Source organism: Bos indicus, chromosome 22, assembly GCF_029378745.1.
Source record: "Bos indicus isolate NIAB-ARS_2022 breed Sahiwal x Tharparkar chromosome 22, NIAB-ARS_B.indTharparkar_mat_pri_1.0, whole genome shotgun sequence".
NCBI lineage: Eukaryota > Metazoa > Chordata > Mammalia > Artiodactyla > Bovidae > Bos > Bos indicus.
In genome coordinates, this window is record NC_091781.1 from 53,678,423 (window position 1) to 53,704,551 (window position 26,129).

The 26,129-nt window shown below is 51.2% G+C and overlaps 1 protein-coding gene across 4 annotated transcripts in view; it reads right to left on the reverse strand.

The window, feature by feature from the left end:
• Window positions 1-21,780: 21,780 nt before the first annotated feature.
• The window catches only part of LARS2 (leucyl-tRNA synthetase 2, mitochondrial), a 187,145-nt gene continuing 182,796 nt past the window's right edge, over window positions 21,781-26,129 (reverse strand). For 3 of the 4 annotated variants that reach the window (XM_070776820.1, XM_070776821.1, XM_019984796.2), the window contains one exon: window positions 21,781-23,294. In XM_070776820.1, the coding sequence (XP_070632921.1) occupies window positions 23,115-23,294 (180 nt within the window). In that variant the 3' untranslated portion in view covers window positions 21,781-23,114. The remainder of the gene's footprint in view (window positions 23,295-26,129) is intronic. The other variant, XM_070776822.1, reaches the window with a different exon arrangement.

Here is a 26,129-nt window from a genome sequence, read left to right on the forward strand (position 1 = left end):
TGAGCCTGGCAGGGCTGGGGCAGAGGAGAGCTTTCATAGCTGAATTTGGCCTTGAGTGTGGTTAAAGCAGGGCTTCCCGGGTGGCAGAAGTGGTAAAGAAGCCGCCTGCCAATGCAGGAGACATAAGAGATTCGGGTTTGATCCTTGGGTTGGGAAGATCCCCCTGGAGAATCCCACGGACAGAGGAGCCTGGTGGGCTACCGTCCATAGGATGGCGAAAAGTTGGACACGACTGAAATGACTTAGCACGCCTGTGCATTGTTAAAGCAAGTAGTGATCTGAACTAAAAACAGTGGACGGGCTCGAGATAGCTCAGGAGATTGTGGATGGAGATGCGGGAGGCAAGGAAAAGGAGAGAACCAAGGAGAATTCCTGTTTCCCATTTGAGCAATTGGAGGGTTGGGTGATGGGTGATGCTCTTTTACTGGAGGGTAACAGGGTTGGAGGGAGAAGTCAAGAGAAGAGGCGAAGAAGCCCGCTGAGCGGCCAGAAGGGAGGTCTGGCTGGACGTTAGGTCTGGGGTCACTGGTGTTGGAAGTCGTGGGCCTGAGGGAGCTCACCTGGACGGAGGGTGGGGGGTGGCATGTCGCTGGAGGACACATGGCCCAGGACCAGGTCTTGAAGTGCTCAGAGCGAGGCAAGGGCCAGAGGAGGAGACTGAAGAGAGCTCCCAGGGAGCTCCCAGAAGAGGGGAAGGAGTTCGTGACGTTAACAGGAGGGGCTATCCCTGTCGTGGGTTTGCACCTTGGAGGTCGCTGGCGGGGCAGTTGCTGAGAAGGCCCATGGCTTCCCCTGGTGTCATGCGGACATGGGCTGGCTCTACTTCATTTGGGTAATAAGGAAGTGGGCGATGCCAGGGCAGAGGGTTTGGGCACCTTTGTGCTATGTTTGCAGAGCAACGTGAAGAAGGAAAACAGTGCCTGTGACATTTACACCAGCCAGCATGGCTGGGGTGTGAGCTGGGAGGGCAGCCTGAGAAACTGAACTGGGGACCGGAGTGTGAAGCCGCTCCCTGTCGCCACCCCGCTGCCCCACCCCCAGGAGGAGAAGGGCCAGGCCACGTGGAGAACCTGAGCCCTGCAGACAGGAAGGAGGAGCGCCCTGTTTATTTCTGTCTGCCTGATTTCACATCTGCTGACGTCTTCACACCCACCCCGCCTCCCCTTCTTGAAGCCTCAATGGTTTAGGAGCTAAAAACGTAGCCCTGAGGCCAAAGCTATGTGCCATGCTTGGTCAGTTTGGTACAAGCAGCCTACCGGGGAACGCAAGATGCGAAATACCGAGAAGTAAAAAGGTTCACGATCCTCTAAACCTGTACAAACACAAACCCCTGAAGATGGAAAAGATGTACCCCACGCCCTCCGAGCGCGGGGACGGAAAGATGGAACAGGCGTCCACCGGGCACCCAGCACATCTGAGGGCTGGCTGGAGCCCCTGTTTCTTTTTCCTGTCAAAACAACTGGGCCTTTGGTGTTGAAAATGATTTCACGGTTTCATTTCCTTCGAGGACACCCAGCTCTCATTGATGTGAACATGCTTCATGGAAATTCCTACCGCAGCGGGCTGGCTCTCCTGGGTGACCTTCATCCTAGGCGAGCAGGAGGCTTGGGCCCCATCCTGCAGCCCCACCCACTGGAGGGCTGACCAGGCTGGGATTCCCCAGACCCCAGGCTTCTTCCCCTGATAGGGCCCAAGCTTACTGTTGGGCTGGGAGACAACGGCTGTGCCTGTTGGCCACGGCAGGCCCTCCAGTCTCCTGCTGTGGGGGAGCAGGACTGCCTGATGCCCCAATGCCAGGCTCTGAGCCCAGGGGCATGGGCATGAGGCCACACGTCCCACGGGCTGCGCCCAGCCCCTGGCTGAGCTTGGCGGGGACAGATGCTAAGACAGGCCTGTTCCTGGGAGATGTGGGGCTCCTCCACAGGCAGCTCTGGCCTGAGGAAGACCTTCCTTTGCCCTTCCTTCTTTCCTTCCCCGGGGTTAACCAGCATCTCCATCTGTGGGTTCCCCCAGCCTCCTACATCTCCCTCCCCCTCGTCCTATGCAGGCATTTTCTCCAAGACTCTTTCGCACTTGGAATCTCATCTTGGTATTTGTGTCTCAGAGGACCCAAGCTGGGCTTCCCAGGTGGCTCAGTGGTAAAGAATTCACCTGCCAGTGCAGGAGACGCAGGTTCAATCCGGGTTGGGAAGATGCCCTGGAGAAGGAAATGGCACCCCACTCCAGTGTTATTGCCAGGAGAATCTCATGGACAGAAGAGCCTGGAGGACTACAGTCCAGGAGTCTCAAAGAGTCGGACACGACAGAGCATGCATACACATGTGGACCCAAGTTAGCACACCTGGGGCTTCCAGAAATTGCCAGGAATGCTGCACACAGCCCCAGTGTTCTGTGCCTAGAGCGCACGGTCAGTCTTTTTTTTCAGTTGGAGGATAATTTCTTTGCAATACTGGGTTGCCTTCTGCCATACATCAACATGGATCAGCCACAGGTATATCTACGTGCCCTCCATCTTGAACCTCTCTCCCCAAGGCCAGTCTTATGCACAGTCTTATGTCAAAGCCCGTCTCTAACTGGGGTCATCCCTCTGTCCCCTTCTGAAGAGACACAGATTCCCTCACGAGGGTTGCATGCGGCATTCCCATGCCTCTTGGTGCCGGCTGCAGCACGCTGACGCTGAGCCCCAGCCTGTCTTAATCCATCCACCCAAGTCCCGTGTGTCCCCATGACGGCACCTGGGTGAGCTGGTGATTCCCAGGTTCCAGTGTAAGGGGACAAGTGACCTCACAATGAGGAACACAAAGGGCTTTGGCACACAGTCGGCTACCCCTCCTCTTGTTTGTCAGGGAACGTGACTTTAACCGGGGATTCTGGGTGCCAGGAGATTAGAGAAGAGGGATGGGAGAGGAGGAGGGTGCGGTAACCCGGTTATTGTACCACTAAGGGGAGGTGTGGGAGTGGCGGCGTGTGGAACATGGGCAGGAGGTTAGAGAAACCAGACAGGAAGGAGCAGCTGGAGACCCGCACGGGGTTGATCAACCCCACCCCGCTGAATTCACGTCCTTCCTGGAACCTCACAAGGTGACAGTATTTAGAAATAGAGGAGTTGCAGATGTCTTCAGTCAGAAGGATGTCAAACTGGGGACTTCCCTGGTGGCCCAGTGGCTAAGACTCTGCACTCCTAATGCAGGGGGGCCAGGGTTCGACCCCTGGTCAGGGAACGAGATCCCACATGCCACATCTAAGAGTTCAAGTGCCACAACTAAAGATCTCGCATGCCACAACAAAGATCAAAGATCCTTTGAGCCGCAACTGAGGCCCAGCACAGCCAAAAAAATAAATATTTTTAAAAAGGTGACATCAAACCGCAGTAGGGTGGGCTCTAAATCCAACATGACTGGTGTCCCTACAAGAAGAGGAGAGACACAGAAGCTGGGAGGAGAGACCTTATGGGGTCAGAGGCAGAGGCTGGAGCAGTCCGAGGGCGAGTGAGGAATGAGAAGATTGAGGGCAACCACCAGAAACTGGGCAGGGGCAAAGATTCTCCAGCAGCGCCTTCGGAAGGGGCGGGGCCCGGCTGCCAACCCTGACTTTGGGCTTCAGGTCTCCAGAGCCACGAGAGAAAAGATGTTTGTAGCTTAAAGCACGCAGTTTGTGGTCCGTTGTTATGGCAGCCCTGGAGAATGATACTGCAGAGTCCCACGGTGAGGCACATTGGTGAAAGCGTTGTAATAACAGCTCATTCATTCACTCAACAATTATTCACTTGCGCCTAGTTGGTGCCTGGGCCTGTGCTCAGTGCCCCGGAAGCCTCAGGAATGAAGTGGATGTGCCCCTGGCCCGGTGGAGCCCCCAGCTAACAGGAGACAGATGCACCTGGACAGTCGCACAGGGATGGAGAATCACGAGTTGTAAAAAGAGCCGGGGAAGGCAAAGAACACGTTCCTATGAAAGCGATCGGGTGAGGGACAGGTGAGGAGTGCAGTAGTCAGGGAGGACTCTGCCAGGAGGCGACGCTTCAACCAGGACTGTGTTGGAGGCCAAGGGGAAGAACCAGAAGAAGGTGGCTGGGTGGCTGGGCATCTGGACTGAGCGGGTGGCAGGGCAGCGCTCACCCTTCAGGAACTGAAAGAGGGTGTGGCTGGGCTCATGAACTGGGTGGGGTGCGGCTGGGAGAGGGAGGCAACCCCCTAGAGCTTCCTGGGGTTCTGGATTCAAAATCAGTGAGAACACGGACTTCCCCGGTGGTACAGTGGATAGGAACCTGCTTACCAATGCAGGGGACATGGGTTCAATCCCTGCTCTGGGACGATTCCACATGCCACGGAGCAACTAAGCCCATGCACCACAACTGCCGAACCCAGGGGCCGCAACTACTGAAGCCCGCGTGCCTGGTGTCCGGGCTCCCCAACAAGAGAAGAATCACAACGCACCACGTCGGAGAGTAGCCCCTGCTCAGTGCAACTAGAGACAGCCCGCCCTGGAAACAAAGACCCAGCACAACCACAACTAATTAATTAATTTTAGAAAAAGATCAGTGAAAACACTCCCAGTTAAACCCTCACCCCAGGCAGTGATGCTCATGAAGGAATTTTAAAATGGGGAGAAGAGGGTGGATGAAAAGCCATGATGAAGTGCTGTCATCTCCTAGCAGCAGTGGGTCACCTTAGTGGAAAATGCACCCTACACTCCTTCTTCAAGTGTGTGCAGACCTCAGACGGAGTCTATATGGAAAAACAGGCTACCTCTGGCCTCCAAATTGAGAGGAAAAGGCAGGAAAGTGGAGGGTGGAGGGACCGCCCTTCTGCCCTTTACAGTAAAGCACCCTGACTGTCCTCTAAGGCTGGGCGGTGCCTCTGCAAGTGTGGTTGCCTTACTCAGGGGCAGTGTTTAGAGAAGAAACTTGTCTGGGTCTCAGCTGTCTCAGTGCTGCCCTGGATCTCAGAGGCCCTGCTGCTCCTGCATGTGGGTGTCTCTTCCCTACACAGAAAGGAGGAACCTGGGAGGAAAAGCTGGGAAGGTGGAGAAGCCGGTCTCCCGTGGAGGGTCACAGATGGGGCACTCAGCAGGGCTTCCCTCCCCTCTCCTGTGACTCGGCAGGAGCAGGCCAGGACCCTGGGGAGAGACATTCTCAGCACCTCTGGCTTCAACGGGAGTCTCACTGTCCCGTGCAGGTCTCCATTTTTACGTCTGTGTGCCTCTCATTTCTGCACTTAATGGTAGGTGTTCACTCACCTGCTCACTCAGTTTTTCAACCAATATCCATTGTAGTTAATATTCTGGAGCTGCAAACAGTATCAACCTCAAACAACACCAGGATCTTTCACATGGCTAAGCGGGCTCCCGCCCACCTCTTCACGGCCCCCTGCCCTCACTCACGCTGTTCTGGCCACTCATGCCTTTCAGTTCCTCAGTGAAGCTGAGGACTTGCCTGTCACCGAACATTTGCACAGGCTGTCCCCTCTGCTGGGACCACCCTACCTTCCAGTGTTTACCAGCTCCCACTCCCTCTCAGAGCTGGAGCCCTCCCACTGGTCCTCATCATCTCCCCCGCCACCCGCAGTACACTGCCATCTCACTGGGACAGCATCCAGCTGCTACTGCTTCTGTCTTGAGTGTCAGGGGATCCATCACCACTCTCTGGAACCCACCACTCGGACTTGGGGACCACCGTTTTCTCCCAGAATGGGTGGCCCGTTCAGCCTCATTTTCATCACGTGACTCTGCGGAAACAAGCTTACAAAGTGAAACTGGGCAGGTGCCAATGTGCCATCGGTCAGTGAGGACGTCAGGAAGGCCGTCTCTAGGTCACCTGCTGTGCACCCCTAGCCTCATCCAGTCCTCCTCCACAGGAAGTCAATGCCTACGTCTTCCCTTCTTCCAGGGAATTCCCTAGTTCCATCTAGACAGGCACAGAATGCTCCGATATGCTTCTCCTCCCAGAACAACCATCCACAAAACCTGCCCAGCAAGGTCCGTGCTGACGTCCCTGCCTTTGGTCACTCTGTCGTCTCCTCTTCCTAACCACCTGACAGCTGCGTCTTTCAGAAGGGCTGGGTGTACGGATCAAGGGCCTCTTTGCTCTGGGCCTGACTGAGGACCCAGTGCAAAACCCTGTTCTAAATGCCATGACGACCCTACACCCCTCTGGTTACACACTCATCCAGACATCTGTTTGTTCATTCAAAAATAATTTAGTAAGTGTTCGTTTTTGACCCAATTCACAACCACTATCTATTGAGGGGAAATAGTGAAGGATGAGACACAGCCCTTGATCTTAAGGAGCCTATGTGTTGAGGGAATGGAGTGGGGGCAGAAGAGAGTAGAAATCCAGGTCATTCCAAAGCAATGGGGCAAAGGCATGGAGGAAGGCGTGTGTGGCGGTGGTGGGGGAAGAACTCTAACATAGCTAACAGGTTCCAGGAAGGTTTCCTGGAGGGAAGCCTCAGAGCTGAAGAGTGATTGGCCTGGTAAAGAACAATGTCATTTATAAATCTGGCAGAGTACCTGGGGATGATGTTCAGAGTTGCCAGATCTCCTTAGCCACCTGCTCAGGGGCCGTCTCTGCTGGAGGGAGGGGCCTGATACCCACTCAAGACCTGAAATTAAGTGAACTGAAACTACAAAGCTATGACTGAGTCCCTGAAGAGTTTAGCAAGTCCTTTCTGGGAAGACTACTACCCACCTCATCCTCTGTGTGCTTTATAAAAAAAAAAGTTATGACACATGAAGAAGCACGAAAATGTGATCCATCGAGAGAAAAGAAACGCATAACAGAAACACACACAGACACTCAGGTGTTGGAACACTTTAAAGATGAAGCATTCAAAATAACTTTAAATATGTTTAAAAAGTTATGTAAAAAGATAGACAAATATAGGAAAACATGACTAATGCAACAGGAAAATGAAAACCTATTTTAAAAAAGCAAATGGAAAAATTTGAATTACAGTATATGGTATCAGAAATGAAGACTTCCTTATATAAGTTTACCAGCAGACTAGGCACATCGGTGAACTCAAAGAGATGCAAGTAAATATATAATTCATATGACCCAGGAATTACAGTCTTGGGCATTTACCCCAGAGAAATAAACGCTTATGTTCACACAAAAACCTATACATACATAGCTTTATTGGTAATAGCTAAAAACTGGTCACAGGACTGGAAAAGGTCAGTTGTCATTCCAATCCCAAATAAAGGCAATGCCAAAGAATGCTCAAACTACTGCACAATTGCACTCATCTCACACGCTAGTAAAGTAATGCTCAAAATTCTCCAAGCCAGGCTTCAGAAATACATGAATCATGAACTTCCAGATGTTCAAGCTGGTTTTAGAAAAGGCAGAGGAACCAGAGATCAAATTGCGAACATCCGCTGGATCATCAAAAAAGCAAGAGAGTTCCAGAAAAACATCTATTTCTGCTTTATTGACTATGCCAAAGCCTTTGACTGTGTGGATCACAATAAACTGCGGAAAACTCTGAAAGAGATGGGAATACCAGACCACCTGACCTGCCTCTTGAGAAACCTATATGCATGTCAGGAAGCCACAGTTAGAACTGGACATGGAACAACAGACTGGTTCCAAATAGGAAAAGGAATACGTCAAGGATGTATATTGTCACCCTGCTTATTTAACTTATATGCAGAGTACATTATGAGAAACGCTGGGCTGGAAGAAGCACAAGCTGGAATCAAGATTGCCGGGAGAGAAATATCAATAATCTCAGATGTGCAGATGACACCACCCTTATGGCAGAAAGTGAAGAGGAACTACAAAGCCTCTTGATCAAAGTGAAAGTGGAGAGTGAAGAAGTTGCCTTAAAGCTCAACATTCAGAAAACTAAGATCATGGCATCTGGTCTCATCACTTCATGGGAAATAGATGGGGAAACAGTGGAAACAGTGTCAGACTTTATTTTTTGGGGCTCCAAAATCACTGCAAATGGTGACTATAGCCATGAAATTAAAAGACGCTTATTCCTTGGAAGGAAAGTTATGACCAACCTAGATAGCATATTGAAAAGCAGAGACATTACTTTGCCAACAAAGGTCCGTCTAGTCAAGGCTATGGTTTTTCCAGTGGTCACGTATGGATGTGAGAGTTGGATTGTAAAGAAAGCTGAGCGCCAAAGAATTGATGCTTTTGAATTGTGGTGTTGGAGAAGACTCTTGAGAGTCCTTTGGACTGCATGGAGATCCAACCAGTCCATCCTAAAGGAGATCAGTCCTGGGTGTTCATTGGAAGGACTGATGCTGAAGCTGAAACTCCAATACTGTGGCCACCTGATGGGAAGAGCTGACTCACTGGAAAAGACTCTGATGCTGGGAGGGATTGGGGGCAGGAGGAGAAGGGGACAACAGAGGATGAGATGGCTGGATGGCATCACGGACTCGATGGACATGAGTTTGGGTGAACTCCGGGAGTTGGTGATGGACAGGGAGACCTGGCGTGCTGCGATTCATGGGGTCACAAAGAGTCGGACACGACTGAGCAACTGAACTGAACTGAACTGAAAAACTGGAAACAACTCAGATGTCTTAAAGATAGTATGTACATGCCATGGAATGCATCTCAGTAATAAAAAGGAACAGACTACTGATAAATGCAAAAACTTGGATGAACTTCAAGGGCATTGTGCTGAGCAAAAAGAAAAAAAAAAAGCCCGTCCTAGAGGTTACATACCATATGATTCCATTTATGTAACATTCTTGAAATGACAAAATTATAGACATGGAGAACAGATTAGTTATTGTCAGGGGCTAGGGATTGGGTGATGATGTGGCAGGGGGTAGGGTGGTTATAAAAAGGCAGCCAAGGAATCCTTATACTCGCTGTTCTGTATCTTGACCACGGCGGGGGACACATGATAAACCTGCCATTGTGATCCAATTGCACTCGACGAAACACACGCACACACAGAATACCAGCTCAGCGAGCAAAACCGAGGAAATCCGAATAAGGTCAGAGGACTCTATTAATATTATTATCCTGGTTGTGATATTTCACTGTCGTTCTGCAAGATGTTATCACTGGGGGAATGGTACAAGATCTGTTTGTATTATTTCTTACAAATGCATGCGATTTGATTTTTTTAAAAAAGAAAAGAAAAAAGAATAGAACAGAGTACCAGAAGACTGTGAGACAACATCAATGATCTAACATAAATGTAAGTGACATAGCAGAAAGGGAGGGGAGGAAAAAAATGGGGCTAAAGTAAAGATTTAACAGTAGAGTTTTCCAAAAGTGTTGAATGCTATCTCACAGATGCATGAATCTCATGAACCCAAGCAGGGTAAAAACAAAGAAAACCATATCCAGGGAGTGGGTATCCTCAGGGGAAATACCCTAGTCAAACCACTGAAATACAGAGTAAAAGAGAAAACCTTAAAAGTAGCCAAAGGAAATAACATATCTTCAATGGAATAACTAAAAGAATGATGGCTAAAGTTCATCAGAAACAATGAGAGCCAGAAATCAACAGAATAGCATGTAAAATGTTGAAAGAAATTTGTCACCAAGATATCTATACCCAGTGAAAGTAGAGGGAGAACATTTTTTTTCACACAAACAAAGGCTGAGAAAACTTGACAGAATTTACTGCCAGCAGAAGCACTATAAGAAACACCAAAGAAAATTCTGTAGGGCAATGGGAAATTATCTCAGATCGAAAGTCAGATCTGCAGGAAGAATCAAGAATACACAAAATGGTAGGTATTTGGGTAAATAAAAAAGAATTTTTTTGTTTTTAAAGCAAAAATAGTAACCAGTTTATGTGGGATTTATAACAAAATAATTTGACAATAATTTGACAGAAGGACAGGAGAGGATAGTTCTGTAAGAGTTCATCTGTCCACCGTCAAGTGATATAATATTAACTCAAGGAAGATGATTATCGGTTAAGCTTGCACGTTGCAATTTAAGATACCCACGAAAAATAACAGGAGTTATAATAAATACATTATCTATTAAATATTCATGACAATTAGGGAGAATGGGCATTACCACACAATTTCCCAGGTAGAGAAACTGAGCCTTGAAGAGGCGAAGGCTTTGCCTGCAGGCACTAGATTGAAAACAGATGCACCAGAACTCAACCCAAGTTTTCAGATGCCTCAAACCCAATGTCCCCCCTCATCATTCTGAGGTTCAACAAGCTTTCTCAGTGCAGGCCCAGACTATGAATATTTTAGGCTCTGTAGGCCACAGAGTCTCTGTCACAACTACAGAACTCTGCAAAAACCACCACAGAAAATTCACAAATGGCAGTGTTGTGATAAAATTTTATTTATAAAAACAGGTGGAGGGCCAGATTTGGCCCACGGGTCACTGTTTCTCAGCCTTATGCTACTGTCCAGCGGTTTTTGTTTTTTTTTTTCTTTTTTTTGGCTCTGGCCCAGAGAGGATCATTGTGACCGACAGTTAGAGCCCAGGGCCACCAGCATAGCAACAGGCTCTTTTTGATCTATGGCTGTCACCCGTCTCCCTTGCCTGGCTCCCGTGGGCCCCACCCCGCCTTATGATAAATAGAAACCTTGGTTCTTCTCACTCCTGCCTCGGGAAATATCTAATGAAAGACTGTTGCATCACATCTCGCTCCCTCACCCTTGTCAACCTTAAAATAAAGCCACAGTGCTCCCTCCAGCAGCAGCTCACTGCCTTCTCACTGTCTCCACATGGCCTTTGCTTGAAGCTCCCTCTCCTGAGGGCCTCCAGTCCTTGGGGTCAGCCCAGCTCTTGACAATCAAGACTTTCAAACACACACACACACACACACACACACAATGTTTGCAAGAAGCTCATGTGTTCCAATAAAACCGCGTGACTTACCTTTATTGATTCTGTGGCAGCCCAGGCAGCAAGTCTCAACTGAAAGGCGGAGCAGGAAACCATCCAACTGCTGTCATTTTGTTTCCCTGGCAGAGAAATCCCAGGACTGTCATTTAGGGCTGCTCAGCAGTTTCCAGTTTACAAAATATCCACAGACTATTTTCAGATTTCCCTTCCAGGACACCCACCCCACCCACTAGCCGGCATCACTGTGTCAGTTTTGTAATTAAGGAAATTAAAACCTCTGCTGGGTTAACAAGGTGCTCAAGGTCACTGAGCCCACTTAGGACCAGAATCATTCATGCAAATACTTACTGAGCACCTACTGTGTGCCTGATGGTGTGGGCCTGAGATACAACAGAGGGGAAAACAACTGTAAGTAAATAAAATAAGGCTGCAAGAGTACCTGCCCTCACAAAGCTGACTTTCTGGAGGGAGAGACACATGATAAGATAAATATGAAAACTGTGTGGTTATTAGCTAGGGAGCAGGGCATACTGGGGGTGGAGTGGTGTTTTGTATAGAATGATCTGGGAAGACCTCACAGACTGGGGACCAAAGTGGGTCAGAGATCCAGCAATCTGGGCAAGAGCCTTCTCGGCAGAGAGACTCAAGTCTCGCTTGTGAGGCAGGCGTGTGGCCAGTGTGGCTGGGGAACAGCAAAGAAGCCAGGGTTTCTGGAGCTGAGTGAGCTGGGGGTAGCGTGGAGAGGTGGGGGTGGGAGTGCGTGGACCCACTCTGTGGAGATCTTGTCCTGTTCACTCCAGGTTCACTTTGTTGAGCACCACGGGGCACGGCTTGGCTCATTAGAGGCTGATGGCAGCCGGCGGGGCTGCAGTAGCGGATGTCGGGGAGCTGGACTGTTCGGGGGACCCGGTGCTCCATCCTCACCTGGAATCTGTCCCTGAGCTCCTTCCTGCGGGGAGCAGCCTCCGACTCACATTCCTGGCTCTTGCGCTGAAAGATCGGCATGCAGATAAAAACAAGATGGGATCTGGAAGTGAAGAGCCACCCCCCCCAACCCCCATGCCTAGCTTCTGCTTCTCCCTGACCCCTAAGGTCATCCTCTGGGAAGCTCACGTTTGTCATCACCCCAGACAGGCTCCAGTCCAGACCTCTGACCCCTGCCCCGGTCCAGGGTTGTGCCTTAGCTTGCCTGCCTCACCTGTGACCACGGAGCTCTCAGGGCCAGGACCTGAGAGAGCAGGGACTCCAGCCATGCTGAGTTCTAGGGTCCTCCATCTCACTGCCACTTGCCAGGTTCAGTCTCTGCACAAAGTCAGTGCTCAATACACAGGAGAGCCCCGGCTTATTACTGTGCTTCCATCAACAACACAGATGATTCTCACCACAGGTGGGTGCTGCCAGAGGAGGGGCCCCTGCAGTTGGACAGCTCTGGTGATAGGGTCACTGAGCATAGGTGAGGGTGGGGGCCTCCCTGTGTAACTGTCCACCCTGGCCCCAGCCTCCGGCCCTTCCCTGCCTGGCAGCAATGACTTGGATTAATCCTCAAGACAAAATTGCCCTCCCCACAATGTCCCCAGTTACCTGTGAGGCTCGTCCTCGGGCAAAAACAAATTACCAGTTACTACTCCCCAAAACAGGCTTTTGGCTTGGGTATGTGTGTGTGTTGCATGCTGGTATGTATGGTGTGGGGTGTGTGTGTGTAGTATGTGGTATAATGTGTGTGTGATATATAATGTGGCATATTTGCAATGTGTGGGGGTGCGTGTATGTGTGTGTTGAGGTGTGTGCGTATGTGGTAACTGTGTGTTCTCTACGGTCTGTGTGCCTGATAGGTGGGGGCGTATAAGAGTGTATAGTGTGTGTGTGTTTATGTGTGAAGAATATGTGTGTGGGAGGTGTGTGTATGTTGTGGTGGTGTGTGTATGTGTTGTGTGTGAGGAGTATTGTGTGGGGTGTGTGTATGTTGAGGTGGTGTGTGTTATGTGGTGTGTGTGAGTATTGTGTGGGGTGTGTGTGAGAGGTGGAGTATGTGTATTTATGTTGAGGTGGTGTGTGTGTGTATGTGGGGTGTGTGTGTATGTTGAGGTGGTGTGTGTGTGTGTGAAGTGGTGTGTGTGTGTGTGTGTGTGTGTGTGAGAGGTGGTGTATGTGTTTATGTTGAGGTGGTGTGTGTGTGTATGTGGGGGGTGTGTGAATGTTGAGGTGGTGTGTTTGTGTGTGTGAGGTGGTGTGTGTGTGTGTGAGGTGGTGTGTGTGTGTGTGAGGTGGGGTGTGTGTATGTGTGTGAGGTGGGGTGTGTGTGTATGTTGAGGTGGTGTGTGTGTGTATGTTGAGGTGGTGTGTGTGTGTATGTTGAGGTGGTGTGTGTGTGTATGTTGAGGTGGTGTGTGTGTATGTGGGGTGTGTGTGAGGTGGGGTGTGTGTGTATGTTGAGGTGGTGTGTGTGTATGTGGGGTGTGTGTGAGGTGGGGTGTGTGTGTATGTTGAGGTGGTGTGTGTGTATGTGGGGTGTGTGTGAGGTGGGGTGTGTGTGTATGTTGAGGTGGTGTGTGTGTGTGAGGTGGTGTGTTTGTGTGTGTGTGTGTGTGTGTGTGTGTGTGAGGTGGTGTGTGTGTGTATGTGGGGGTGTGTGTGAATGTTGAGGTGGTGTGTGAGGTGGTGTGTATGTGTGTGAGGTGGGGTGTGTGTTTATGTTGAGGTGGTGTGTGTGTGTATGTGGGATGTGTGTGAGGTGGGGTGTGTGTGTATGTTGAGGTGGTGTGTGTGTGTATGTGGGGTGTGTGTGAGGTGGTATGTGTGTGTGTGTGAGATGGTGTGTTTTGTGTGTGGGTGTGTGAGGTGGTGTGTGTGTGTATGTGGGGTGTGTGTGAGGTGGGGTGTGTGTGTATGTTGAGGTGGTGTGTGTGTGAGGTGGTGTGTGTTTGTGTGAGGTGGTATGTGTATGTGTGTGAGGTGGTGTGTTTTGTGTGTGTGGGGTGTGTGTGTGTGAGGTGGTGTGTGTGTGTGTGAGGTGGTGTGTTTGTGTGTGGGTGTGTGTGTGTGTGAGGTGGTGTGTGTGTGTGTGTGAGGTGGTGTGTGTGTGTGTGAGGTGGTGTGTGTGTGTACGTGGGGTGTGTGTGAGGTGGGGTGGGGGTACAAGTGCCCAGGACCAGAGCACAAGGTGAAGTGTTCAGGGCTGTGTCACATTTCTACCCTGAAGAAACAGCCCTGACCCTTCAGAAACAGGAATCTGAAGAATTTCCCAGGTTTCCGGCAGGGCAAGGGGAAACCTGCTTTCTTCTACCTTTTAATTAAAATGCTCCACCTCCTCCAAAACATCAAAATGCTCCAAACTGTCTCCATTAATCAACGTGTGAACATCACGGGGGAAGGAGACTGGGGAGAACTGGAGACCAATGAGCAGAACTCTGGAGTAAAAATCGGCCGTTTATAAGGCAGCACAAAGTAGATCTGTGATTTCAAACATTTCTGGAGTGAGGCCTGGGGTCCAGGACAGAGGGCAGGGCGGCACCGTCAGGCTGGGAGGTGATGAATGAGTTATTTCAGAGCCACAGCCTGCAGCTTTCACAGATTCAGAAGGCACACGGTCCTTGCTCCGGACGGGGGGGTGCCTATAAATCTCTGTGTCAGCAGACAGCTGAGAGATTCAGAAGATAAGACAGACACTGACAACCAAGAGTCTGAAAACAGAAGAGACGGTCAGGTGGTGCAGGCAGGTGGCTGCCTACCTTAGATCTGGGTTCCCTTCCCTCACGCAGACTTGTTCTGGGGGGATGGCTGCCCACATTTCCCAGTGGGCAGAAGAGATGCATGCCACTTTAGGTTCTGCCCCTAGAAACTTCCTTATGAAACTCTGGCTCTGCCTGTATCTGAGGGCTGGGTATCAATGTTCAGCCCTGAGAACCAAGAGGTGAAGACAGAGGAGTCTCCTCCATCCATCTCCTTGATGGGTGGGGGTGCACCTGCCCCCCCACCCATCAAGCTGGAAAGGAACAGGCCCTCCCCTGCTGCCTTCTCCAGAGGGTTGGACTTACAGGGAGGAGAACTAAAGTCTGCCAGGTGAGCCCACTATGGTTTAGGGGTTCATCTGCTATAGTTTCCCTGCTGGCTCAGATGGTAAAGAATCTGTCTGCAATGCAGGAGACATGGGTTTGATCCCTGGGTTGGGGAGAACCCCTGGAGAAGGGAATGGCAACCCAATCCAGTATTCTTGCCTGGAGAATCCCATGCAGAGGAGCCTGGTGGGCTACAGTCCACGGGATCGCAAGAGTCGGACACAACTGAGCGACTAATGCTGCTGTTATAGTTACATCAACAATTAACTGATAATTAAAAAAAAATTATTGCTAAAGATGGCTGGTAGACAAGAAACTAGCAGATTGGGACTCTGAGTTCTGGATGCAGGGGGCTTGGGTTCCATCCCTGGTCAGGGAACTAGTACCTGAATGCTGCAGCTGAGACCCGGCTCAGCCAAGTAAATAAAATACTTTTTAAAAAGATCCTAGCGGACCACCAAGTTGTTAGTGCATAATTAAGGGGTTGCAGTGCAAGTAAGAACAATGTAATGGGTAACTGAGCTCTACTGCACTCACTAAAAGGGGAACTGACTCCTGAGATGGCAATTTTTGAAGGAGTTGAATACTGGCCAGAGCTTGTTATGCTCTTTCCAATACACCATATTGCTCTCCTGGGCCATATGGTTTCTAAGGGCAGGAGCCCTGTGTTTTATCTTGGCAGTCTCAAGTGCTACTCGGTGAAATCACAGAGCTATACTTCGAAAGACTCTCAGACCTAGTTAAAAACTAGATAAGGTGTTCTGAAAATAATATGACATGTATGCTTTAGGAAAAATTTAAAGCAATAGGTAGGTCAGTGGTAAAGAATCTGCCTGCCAATGCAGGAGACTGGGTTTCGACCCCCTGGGTTGGGAAGATTCCCTTGAAGAGGAAATGGCAACATGTTCCAGGATTCTTGCCGGGGAAATCCCATGGACAGAGAAGCCTGGCGGACTACAGTCCATGGGGTTGCAATGAGTTGGATGTAACTGAGAACATATGAAAAAAAGGAAAAGATGTTAGTAGCTGTTTAAGTTCTTGCTGCTATAACAAAGTACCATAGACCGCAGGGCTGATAAATGGCAGAAACGTATTCCTCACAGTTCTGGAGGCTGAAGCCTGAGATCAGGGTGCCAGCTTGCTGGAGTTCTGTCGAGAACCCTCTTCCGGTTGAAGACTGTTGACTTATGTCTTCACGTGGCAGGATGCAGGGAGGAAGCAAGCTCTTCTGTGACTCTCATGAGGACACTAATCCCACCCACAAGGGCCCCACCCTCATGACCTCACCCAGGCACCTCCAAAGCCCCACCTGCTAGATACCGTTACCTTTGGAAGTACAGTCTCAACATATGCATTTCAGGGGGACACAAACATCCAGACCATAATGAAAATCCATTAAAGTTAATTATTAATCAAAACTAAATTGTTATTACTAGCAAGCTAACGTGTTATCTGACAACTAACAGGTGAAGTGATAACTAAGATGTTATCTGACGATGCTTGATGACGTCTGGCTTTCCAACCTACTTCCTACTTCCACGCGGTGGCTGCTCTGCGTCCCGACCACAGACAGAGCCCCCTGTGGCACCCATCTCGCAAAGCCCCACCGGCATGGCCTGGCCCTGTTTCTCAAGAAGGGAATGACACGCCTTTTCCCTCATGAGTGACACTGCAGGCTCAGGGAACGGTGTCACCTTTGGGGTGGCCCTGCCTCCCTGGTTGACCCAAGAGCATCCACTCTCTCCACTCAACACTGACCCCTCCTCACAGGGTCTCAGGAAGAGGATTCCTGCCCAGGCCCAGTTCTCCTCCTGGTCCTGAGGGGAGCCCATGACTGTGCAGGTCCAGTGCGTGTGGCAGGCAAGTCCACCTCTGGGTGGGGCCGGGGCCACCCAGCCCTCAGCGATCCCAGAGGAGGCCTTCTGTGTTAGGAGGAAAGGATGGTCTGGCGAAGGATGTTCTGGGATGCTGTGAGGCCAGGCAGGTCTCCCCTGCTCCTGTCCATGGGATTTTCCTCCTGGTATTCGGAGTGGAGCCAAGTTGACCCCCTGACTTCTAGGTTTCACTGATGGGGCTCAAAGGTGATGGCCCAGGACTTCCCTGGTGGTCCAGTGGTTAAGAATCTGCCTTTCAATGCAAGGGATGCGGGTTTGATCCCTGGTCGGGGAATTAGGACCCCACATGCTGCAGGGCAGCCGAGCCTGAGCGTCACAATGAAGATCCTGTGTATCACAGCTAAGACCTGACATGGCCAAATAAATCCATAACTATTACAGGTGATGGGTCCCGGGGAGAGCTCAGGCCCGGGCTCAGAAAGCGCAGATCTGTCCCCGGGCACCAGGGAGGTGCTCACCCAGCTGTCCTCGGATCAGTGAGTGTGGGCTTGGCAGGTTCTTGACATCTGGAGAGTCAAAAATCAAGGCTGTGTTGGCAAACCCAGGAGGTTCAGGGCTGGTCTGCATCAAGGCCTGTGGGAAGCGGTGCAGTGCAGCAGAGTCGGACTCGAGGCTCTGCCAGCCTCTTCTGTGGTAAGGCTCCCAGAACAAGGCTGAGCACACAGCTAGCCCTCAGAAAGTGCCAAATGTTCTTACTGCTGCTGGTACGAGGGCATCTCAGGTAGACCCAGTGGGGTGATCCACACAGGCTGGCTCTTTCAGAGGCCAGACAAGACTTGGAATTCAAGTGCAGAGCTGGAGGCACACGGAGGTGAATCATGAGTGTCGGATTCCAGGCGCCTGACTTGGGCAGGCCTGGCCGCCACCTGCCCCCAGGGCCTTGTTACCCCTGCCTCCCCTCCGTCACATGGGCAGACGTGATGAAGACCTGGAGTGAGGTCACCCATTCTGGACAATCGCTGGCCCCACCCTTGGATCCAAGGCCTCTGCCCACAGGACGGGTCTTTTCCCAGCTGTTCCCAGCCGCCCCCTCCCTGCCAGCACCGCTCGCCCAACCACTCTGGGGATTCCCTTTTGCTCATGGTTGGCCACCCTGGATTCCGATCTCCAGACTCATCAGCTTGGAGGAGAGTCTTTGGCCACCCACCCTCTGAAAAGCCAGACAGGGATCAGCCCACGAAACAGATGTTTTCTGCTTGCTCGTCTCAGAGGAAGAAATGGCGAGGGGTAGGGGGTGGGGGTGTGCAGACTCTTCTCATTTGGTCTACCCTGATGTCATCCACAGTTAAGAGCATTTACTTCCAGAGCTAAATTCTGTCTGGTGGTACCACCGGGCTTTTCCAGGGGTACCCCTGGAAAAAGGGATACCCCTGTGGAATGAGCACAGAATGGGGTTGGAAATACTCGCATCACTCACTGTCGGGCCTCAAGCAAGCCTCGGCCTGGGTGAGTCATGGTCTTGTCATCCATAGAAGGGGGATGACGGCTTCCCGTTTGACTTCATCACTGTCTCTAATGCAGTGGCACTGCCTGGAGACCCCCCCAGCCCAGGGTACCAGGGCAGCCCCGAGGTAGCTCGGCTTGTCCTCACCCCATCCTGTGTTCATCTGCATCTCTTGTGACTTGGCGTCTGTCTGGAGCCTTTCCTTGCCCCCCAGGCCGCCTGCTTCTCAAGCTTGGATTCACACCCTCTCCTAGCGGTGGTCACCTTGGGTGCTCCCCTGGGTCCTCCTCACAGGCAGGGGTGCCTGGCCCCAGCTCCCACACATGCTGGTTGCTGACAGCTTGGCTGTGCTCCTCTCCGGAAACCTACCCTGAGCCAGTGGGAGTCCCTCCATCCCAAGATGCCCAGAAAATTATTAACTACCTCCCTCCACCCCAGGCTGGCCCACAGCCAGTGATGGATGGATTTGGGGTACAAAAGCCCAGCCCGCTTCCTCAAGGAGCATCTGCGGTGAGGTGAGTCAGGAGTGTTGGGCTGCATTCTGCAGGGCTGCAAATAAACTGGCCAGAGCTCCAGTTTAGAATTCCTGGGACAGAAAGAACAAGCTGTATTTCCTCCCAAGACACCCCACTTCCTCCCTCCTGGAAGGTGGGTTGGAGAAAGCATGAGTCGTGAACAGGAAGGCAGAACGAGGGCCGAATCCTGGCTCGAGCGGTCATCAGCCACACGACGTGGGTAACTCGCGAGACTTCGCTAGGCTTCGGTTTCCCTCCGTAAAGACTGTGGGTCATAATTCTCACTTCGCAGCACTGCTGTGAGGCTTGAAGGGCAGCAGCAAACCCCCTGCACGGTGCTTGGTGCACACAACGACCCTGGAGGCTTGTCCGCCTCCTTCCCTTCCCTCCTAGGAGGAGAAAGACCAAGAGGGTGGCAGGTGGTGGGGGCCGGGGCAGCTGGTGCAGGAACCAAGCCCTCTGGCCTGAGTGGTGACCTGGCAGGAATGTCATCAGCCCAGGTGCATGGCTGTGCACACTAGCAGCCTTCTAATTCCGACCTGGGCTCAGATCAGGAATCAAACCACCTAGAGATGAAAACCAAAGCCAACTTCGGATGCTCAGCTTTAGGTTTGGAGTCTATCCTGTCTGAGCACTGGCCTGCCAAGGGCCATGAGTGGCTTGCAAGGATCTCTGGTAGACTTCTTCATGTGGCCTCAAACCTCCAGCTCGCATCACCGGACCATCTGCCCCCAGATGCCTCAGGCCATCAATCAGGGAATCCTAAGCCAAGGCAGCACAGATGCAACAAGAATAATGGCCACTCCATGCAGTCATGAGGTGTCCCTAGAGAGCCCCAAGCTTCCATCCAACACCTGAGTTTTCCTCAGTGTAGTACTTCCAGCCGGAGAAGGCAATGGCACCCCACTCCAGTACTCTTGCCTGGAAAATCCTACGGACGGAGGAGCCTGGGAGGCTGCAGTCCATGGGGTCGCTAAGAGTTGGACACAACTGAGCGACTTCACTTTCACTTTTCACTTTCCTGTATTGGAGAAGGAAATGGCAACCCACTCCAGTGTTCTTGCCTGGAGAATCCCAGGGACGGGGAGCCTGGTGGGCTGCCGTCTATGGGGTCGCACAGAGTCGGACACGACTGAAGTGACTCAGCAGCAGCAGCAGCAGTATTTCCAGCAAGATGGGCAATGAGGTGAGGGGACGGGTAGACATGGTGGGTGGCACAAGGGGATTTGGAGGCCAGAGGACCGGGGTTTGGATCTGGTTCTTCTACTTACTGTGGGGCCGTGGTAAAGAATCCACGTGCTGATGCAGGAGATGCAAGAGACTCGGGTTCGATCCCAAGGTTGGGAAGATGCCCTGGAGAAGGAAATGGCAACCCACTCCAGTATTCTTGCCTGGAAAATCCCATGGACAGAGGAGCCTGGCGGGCTACACTCCACCAGGTTGCAAAAGAGTTGGACGTGACTTGGTGACTTAACAACAGCAACAACAAAAAACTTCTACTTATTAGCTGCGCAAACTGAGCAGATTACTGAACCTCAGAACCTGGGTTTCTTCATATTTACGACAGACACATTCTTTCCCTCTAGGGTTTTGGTGGAAATTAAATGACATAATGCAAGGGAGCTTGTTCAGTCCAGGTTTTGACCTAATCAAGGCAGTTAATAAAGGACTGAGATCATTCCCCACCCCAGGGATCAGGTTCTTCTGTTCAGTTGTTCCATTACACCAACTAGCTCAGTGATACCAACAAGCTCATCTGTTTTCAAAACTTTGTTCTCCTCTTGGAGAAGAAGTTCTTCAAAGCCATGCGGGTTAGTCCAGTGGTCTTGAAGCTTTACTCACCCACTATTGTGGCCAGATTATGTGCTAATGAAGGGATCCCTGCACTCATCTTACTGACAGACTCAAGATCACTTAGCTTACTTTAGGAATAAACAAGACATGAGGCCAATGCACTCACTCCCCTTCTTGAACCACAGATCCTCATCTGTTTGCTTATAGTGAATCTGCATTTGTTGGTACATGCCATAGGATGTTGTCCACTCAGGTCAGCTCTGGGAACATCTTAAATACCTGCTCCAGAGTTCTGGCCCCCGCCTTCCTTTCCAGTCCAAGTCTTTCCTGACTCTGCTTTGCTGTGCTTTGGTCCTGGACCAAATTCATCCCAGTTAAGCTGAAGATTAGGGAGAGAAAGAACTGCTGCTGCTGCTGCTGCTAAGTTGCTTCAGTCGTGTCCGACTCTGTGCGACCCCATAGTCGGCAGCCCACCAGGCTCCCCCGTCCCTGGGATTCTCCAGGCAAGAACACTGGAGTGGGTTGCCATTTCCTTCTCCAATGCGTGAAAGTGAAGTCGATCAGTCGTGTCCGACTCTAAGCGACCCCATGGACTGCAGCCTCCCAGGCTCCTCCGTCCATGGGATTTTCCAGGCAAGAGTACTGGAGTGGGGTGCCATTGCCTTCTCCGAGAAGGGACTAGTTAGACATTATGGTTCAAATGAGTCAATTAATCCAGTGATTCTCAAACTTAGCTGGCCAATTAGAATCACCTGTGGAGCACCTGTGTCAGCTTCCCTTATAGCTCAGACCATAAAGAATCTGCCTGCAACTCAGCAGACCCGAGTTCCGGGGTTAGGAAGATCCCCTGGAGAAGGGAATGGCTACCCACTCCAGTACTCTTGCCCAGAGAATTCCATGGGCAGAAGAGCCTGGCGGGTCGCCAACAGTCAGACATGACTGAACGACTGTAAATCAACAATCAGTCAAGTGTGGAGTTTCTATTAACAAGATCCCTGATGCCCAACTGCACTTGAGATCAGTTATACCAGGATTTCTGGGCATGGGGACCAGGCAGAGTATTAAGCTTGAGCCAGGTGACTTAGCTGCTGTTTCTGAGTCAGTACCATCTACCATGGTTGGTAAGTTTCCCATGCATCCCACTTTATAACAGTCCACGTGGAGTCAGGCACATAGCCAGTGCTTCAGAGAATTACAGAATAACTCAGTGTGTTCCTGATTAACTCCTAAAATTGGAATATGGTGACTATTCCAGGATTATATGTTTGTCCCGAAGTCATACATGACAAACATTTTATTCCATTAAAAAAAAAGTCGTCTGTTAACTGCTGAACTGCAGGGGGCCACATTTGAGCCTACTTCAGAAAAAGGCATCGGGGAACAAATACAGATTTTCAGCATCACAACATGTCTGGATTCTCCTCCCCTCCCTGTATTAAACAGTACTCAGTGGATTGAGGCCAGTTCTGTTAAGAGCACCTAACCTCTGACTTCACCAAAACCCAGGATCACCCTAACATACATCACATGGGGGTCTTCCTGGCAGCCAGTGCTGTGGCTGGAGCACAGGAGGGGACACCCGGGTGGCACCAGCTCCCCACCCCCACCCCCGCCTGCAGTGGACTACTTCTTCCAGACAACAGGCTCTGGGGGCCACACCCAGGGCGGCATTGCCATCTGGGGCGCACATGAGCAGAAGCTCTGTTGAGCTATGGCGGGCTCTGAGATGGGTTCTGGCCAGGCTGGAAGCAGCTTGGTTCCGCTTCACTTCACAGCAAACGTGACACCCTGAGGGGGCAGTCGGGAGGGGCTGCTCCCCATTCACAGTGTGAAGTGGTGCTTCGCCCGAGGGCCTGAAGATCGGCATCAGAGCAGACCAGGCAGGCTAGTCCAGCTGAGCCTGGGTGCAGCCAGCCAGCCAGGCAGGGCTGAGGAGCCGGGGTGCAGGCAGCCAGACTAGCCCTGCTTGTGTCTTGATTCCCAGCAATTTCTTCTTCGTCTTCTTTTTGGCTGTGTCAGCCATGCGGGATCTTAGTTTCCCGACTAGGGATCGAACCGGGGTCCAGAGCAGTGAAAGTCCAAACCACCGGACGGCCAGGGCATTCCTTGAGCGACTTCTGAAGACGCCAGTGTCCATGCAGCACGTGGATATCTGGATCCAGCCTGCAGGCAGGAGACCCTCTGCCGTGAGGCTGAGGCTCCGTCACCCATCAACAGTGACTGCTCGAGCTGCTCCAGAGCCCCCGACATCCTCGGTGTAGCCTCACGCTCCTCAGACCTGCCGAAGGCAGTGCAGTTTCTGGGGTCCAGAGGCGCCCAGGCTGCTCGAGAGGCTTCGTGTTCAGGCTCACCTGCTTCTCTTTTCACCTTCCTGCTCCCACCGGCCGAATCTCTGGGGGCTTCACGTGGGGCTAGATGCTTCCCTCACCCGCAATGGCGGAGGTATGCGCTGCCCACCCCACGTCACTCATTTCTCCTCTGCCCTACCCTCCCTCCCCCCGGCACCAGATCACACTGCAGAGGCGCCCTGCGGAGGCAGACGTTCGAGACACTGGGCTTTGCCCCGAGCCGGGGCCCCAGACCTGGAGGAGGGGCCGCAGCGGCCAGCAGTCACTCCTGCAGCAGGAAGTTGATGAGGGCGGTGCGCGGAGAGAGGAAGGCCTTCTTGATGCTTCGCCCCTGTAAGAGCCTGACTCCCAGCTCGCTCTGGAGAACCAGTTCGTGGACTTTGTCCTGGTCCTGGGCGACGTGCTGGGGCACGGGGACTTTGCCGCAGGCTTTGTTGTTGATCTGAGAATGCGAAAAGAGAGACAACCCATGAGGAAAGCCTGGGGGTGGTAGGCAGCCTGACACCCACTGCCCCTAAAAGGTGCTGCTGTCTCTGTGTGGGGAGAGGGTGTGGGAAGAGAGAAAGAAAAAGGCGGCACCCAGCTTCCCAGAAGAGCAAAATGTAGTGAGACGGGTGGGATTAATGCCTGAATACGGCAGAGAGGGCGGGGGCGCCAGCCCGTGTTTCCTGAATGCTGCCCCCATCACACCTTGGTGGGAAGTATGTCAAAAACTCTCAGCATGAGATGGTTTAGGCTGTTTTCAGGAGGAGAGGGACAATTGTGTTCCTAAAGATCACATCGAGTTCAGAGCCGGCTACAGGGCGCTTCATGTGGACTAATTAATTTCTGGGGAACCTAGGCAACCTCCCTTCCTGATGACTGGCTCCAGAAGGGGGCGCTCATGTGTGACAACCTGGAAACAGGATCCACACCACTCACAGTTCTTACCTAAAATGGGCTGGTACGGTTCCAGATGTTCAAGCTGGATTTAGAAAAGGCAGAGGAACCAGAGATCAAATTGCCAACATCCGCTCGATCATCGAAAAAGCAACAGAGTTCCAGAAAAACATCTACTTTTGCTTTATTGACTATGCCAAAGTTTCTAACTGTGTGGATCACCACAAACTGCGGAAAATTCTGAAACAGATGGGAATACCAGACCACCTGACCTGCCTCCTGATAAATCTGTATGCAGGTCAAGAAGCAACAGTTAGAACTGGACGTGGAACAACAGACTGGTTCTAAATAGGAAAAGGAGTATATCAAGGCTGTATATTGTCACAAGCTGGAATCAAGATTGCCAGGAGAAATATCAATAACCTCAGATATGCAGATGACACCACCCTTATGGCAGAAAGTGAAGAGGGACTAAAAAGCCTCTTGATGAAAGTGAAAGTGGAGAGTGATAAAGTTGGCTTAAAGTTCAACATTCAGAAAACGAAGATCATGGCATCCGGTCCCATCACTTCATGGGAAATAGATGGGGAAACAGTGGAAACAGTGTCAGACTTTATTTTTTTTGGCTCCAAAATCACTGCAGATGGTGACTACAGCCATGAAATTAAAAGACGCTTACTCCTTGGAAGGAAAGTTATGACCAACCTAGATAGCATATTCAAAAGCAGAGACATTACTTTACCAACAAAGGTCCGTCTAGTCAAAGCTAAGGTTTTTCCAGTGGTCATGTATGGATGTGAGAGTTGGACTTTAAAGAAAGCTGAGCACTGAAGAATTGATGCTTTTGAACTGTGGTGTTGGAGAAGACTCTTGAGAGTCCCTTGGACTGCAAGGAGATCCAACCAGTCCATCCTAAAGGATATCAGTCCTGAATATTCATTGGAAGGACTGATGTTGAAGCTGAAACTCTAATACTCTGGCCACCTGATGCAAAGAAATGACTCATTGGAAAAGACCCTGACGCTGGGAAAGATTGAAGGCAAGAGAAGGGGACAACAGAGGATGAAATGGTTGGATGGCATCACTGAGTTGATGGACATGAGTTTTGAGTAGGCTCTGGGAGTTGGTGATGGACAGGGAAGCCTGGTATGCTGCAGTCCATGGGGTCACAAAGAGTCAGACACGACTGAGTGACTGAACTGAACTGTTCTAGACACCAGTGGTATTATTCACTGAATGTTGGTTCAATTATTTGATGTGAAGGTTAAATTTCACATCAAATATGAACTGATATTGTTGCTAAGGAAAGTGAAATGTGATCCAGATAGCTTCTGAACAGCTTGTTTCAAATCCTCTGTCCCAGTGGCTCCTGTCAGAATGCTTATGTTTCTTTTGTGAATGCTCCAGTTTCTGACTTTGAAAATAAAGTCACTGTATTACGAAAAATTACAGGGAAGAACTTCTGAAGTTTCAACCAAAGCATATTATTCAGGATCCCATAGTAACCCATTTATCTTTTCAGATTTCTGCAGAACTTAGTGGCATTTTTAGAGGCTGTATTGGCCTAGATCGCTGTGCTGTGCTGTGTGTGCTAAGACACTTCAGTTGTGTCCGATTCTGCGACCCCATGGACTATAGCCTGCCAGGCCCCTTGTCCATGGCATTCTCCAGGCAAGAATACTGGAGTGGGTTGCTATGTCCTCCTCCAGAGATGTTCCTGACTTGGATGGAACCTCCTCTCTTACATCTCCTGTATTGGCAGGCGGGTTCTTTACCACTAGCGCCACCTAGAGGACGGGATGGGAGGCGGGTTCTTTACTCCTTGCACCCGGATGGGAGACAAATGAGACATCACCTCGAACAGCGGGTGATGTTTAGGAAGGTCTCCATGGGGTCGCTTGCCTTTAGGAAGGTCTCCATGGGGTCGCTTGCCTTTAGGAAGGTCTCCATGGGGTCGCTAAGAGTCGGACACGACTGAGCGACTTCACTTTCACTTTCCAGGTCCCTACATGGTGGCCTTGCTAGCTTCAGCCCTTTGGTCTTGCCACCTCCACTTCACCACTCGGCCTGGGTCCAGGCCTCTGTGTTGTTCTCTAGGACTTTTCCAACAGCTGCCTGGTGGGCCCCTGGCCGCGAGTGCTGTCCCCCCACTCCCCTAAGCGCCCCAGCCACTGCTCACTGACAGGAGCCCCACAATGGTCATGACAGTAAAGGCACTCGTTGTCTGAGCTCTCTCTCTCTCTGCGCCAGGCACTGTGCCCCACAAGCCACCTGAGAGACCCTGTCTATCCCTGTCACAGGCCCATGAGGTAGGTCACTGCCATTCCATCCCCGATTCTCAGAGGGCCAAGCTGAGGGACAGGACTGTGAAGCCACAGACCAGGTCCCCACTCCAGCC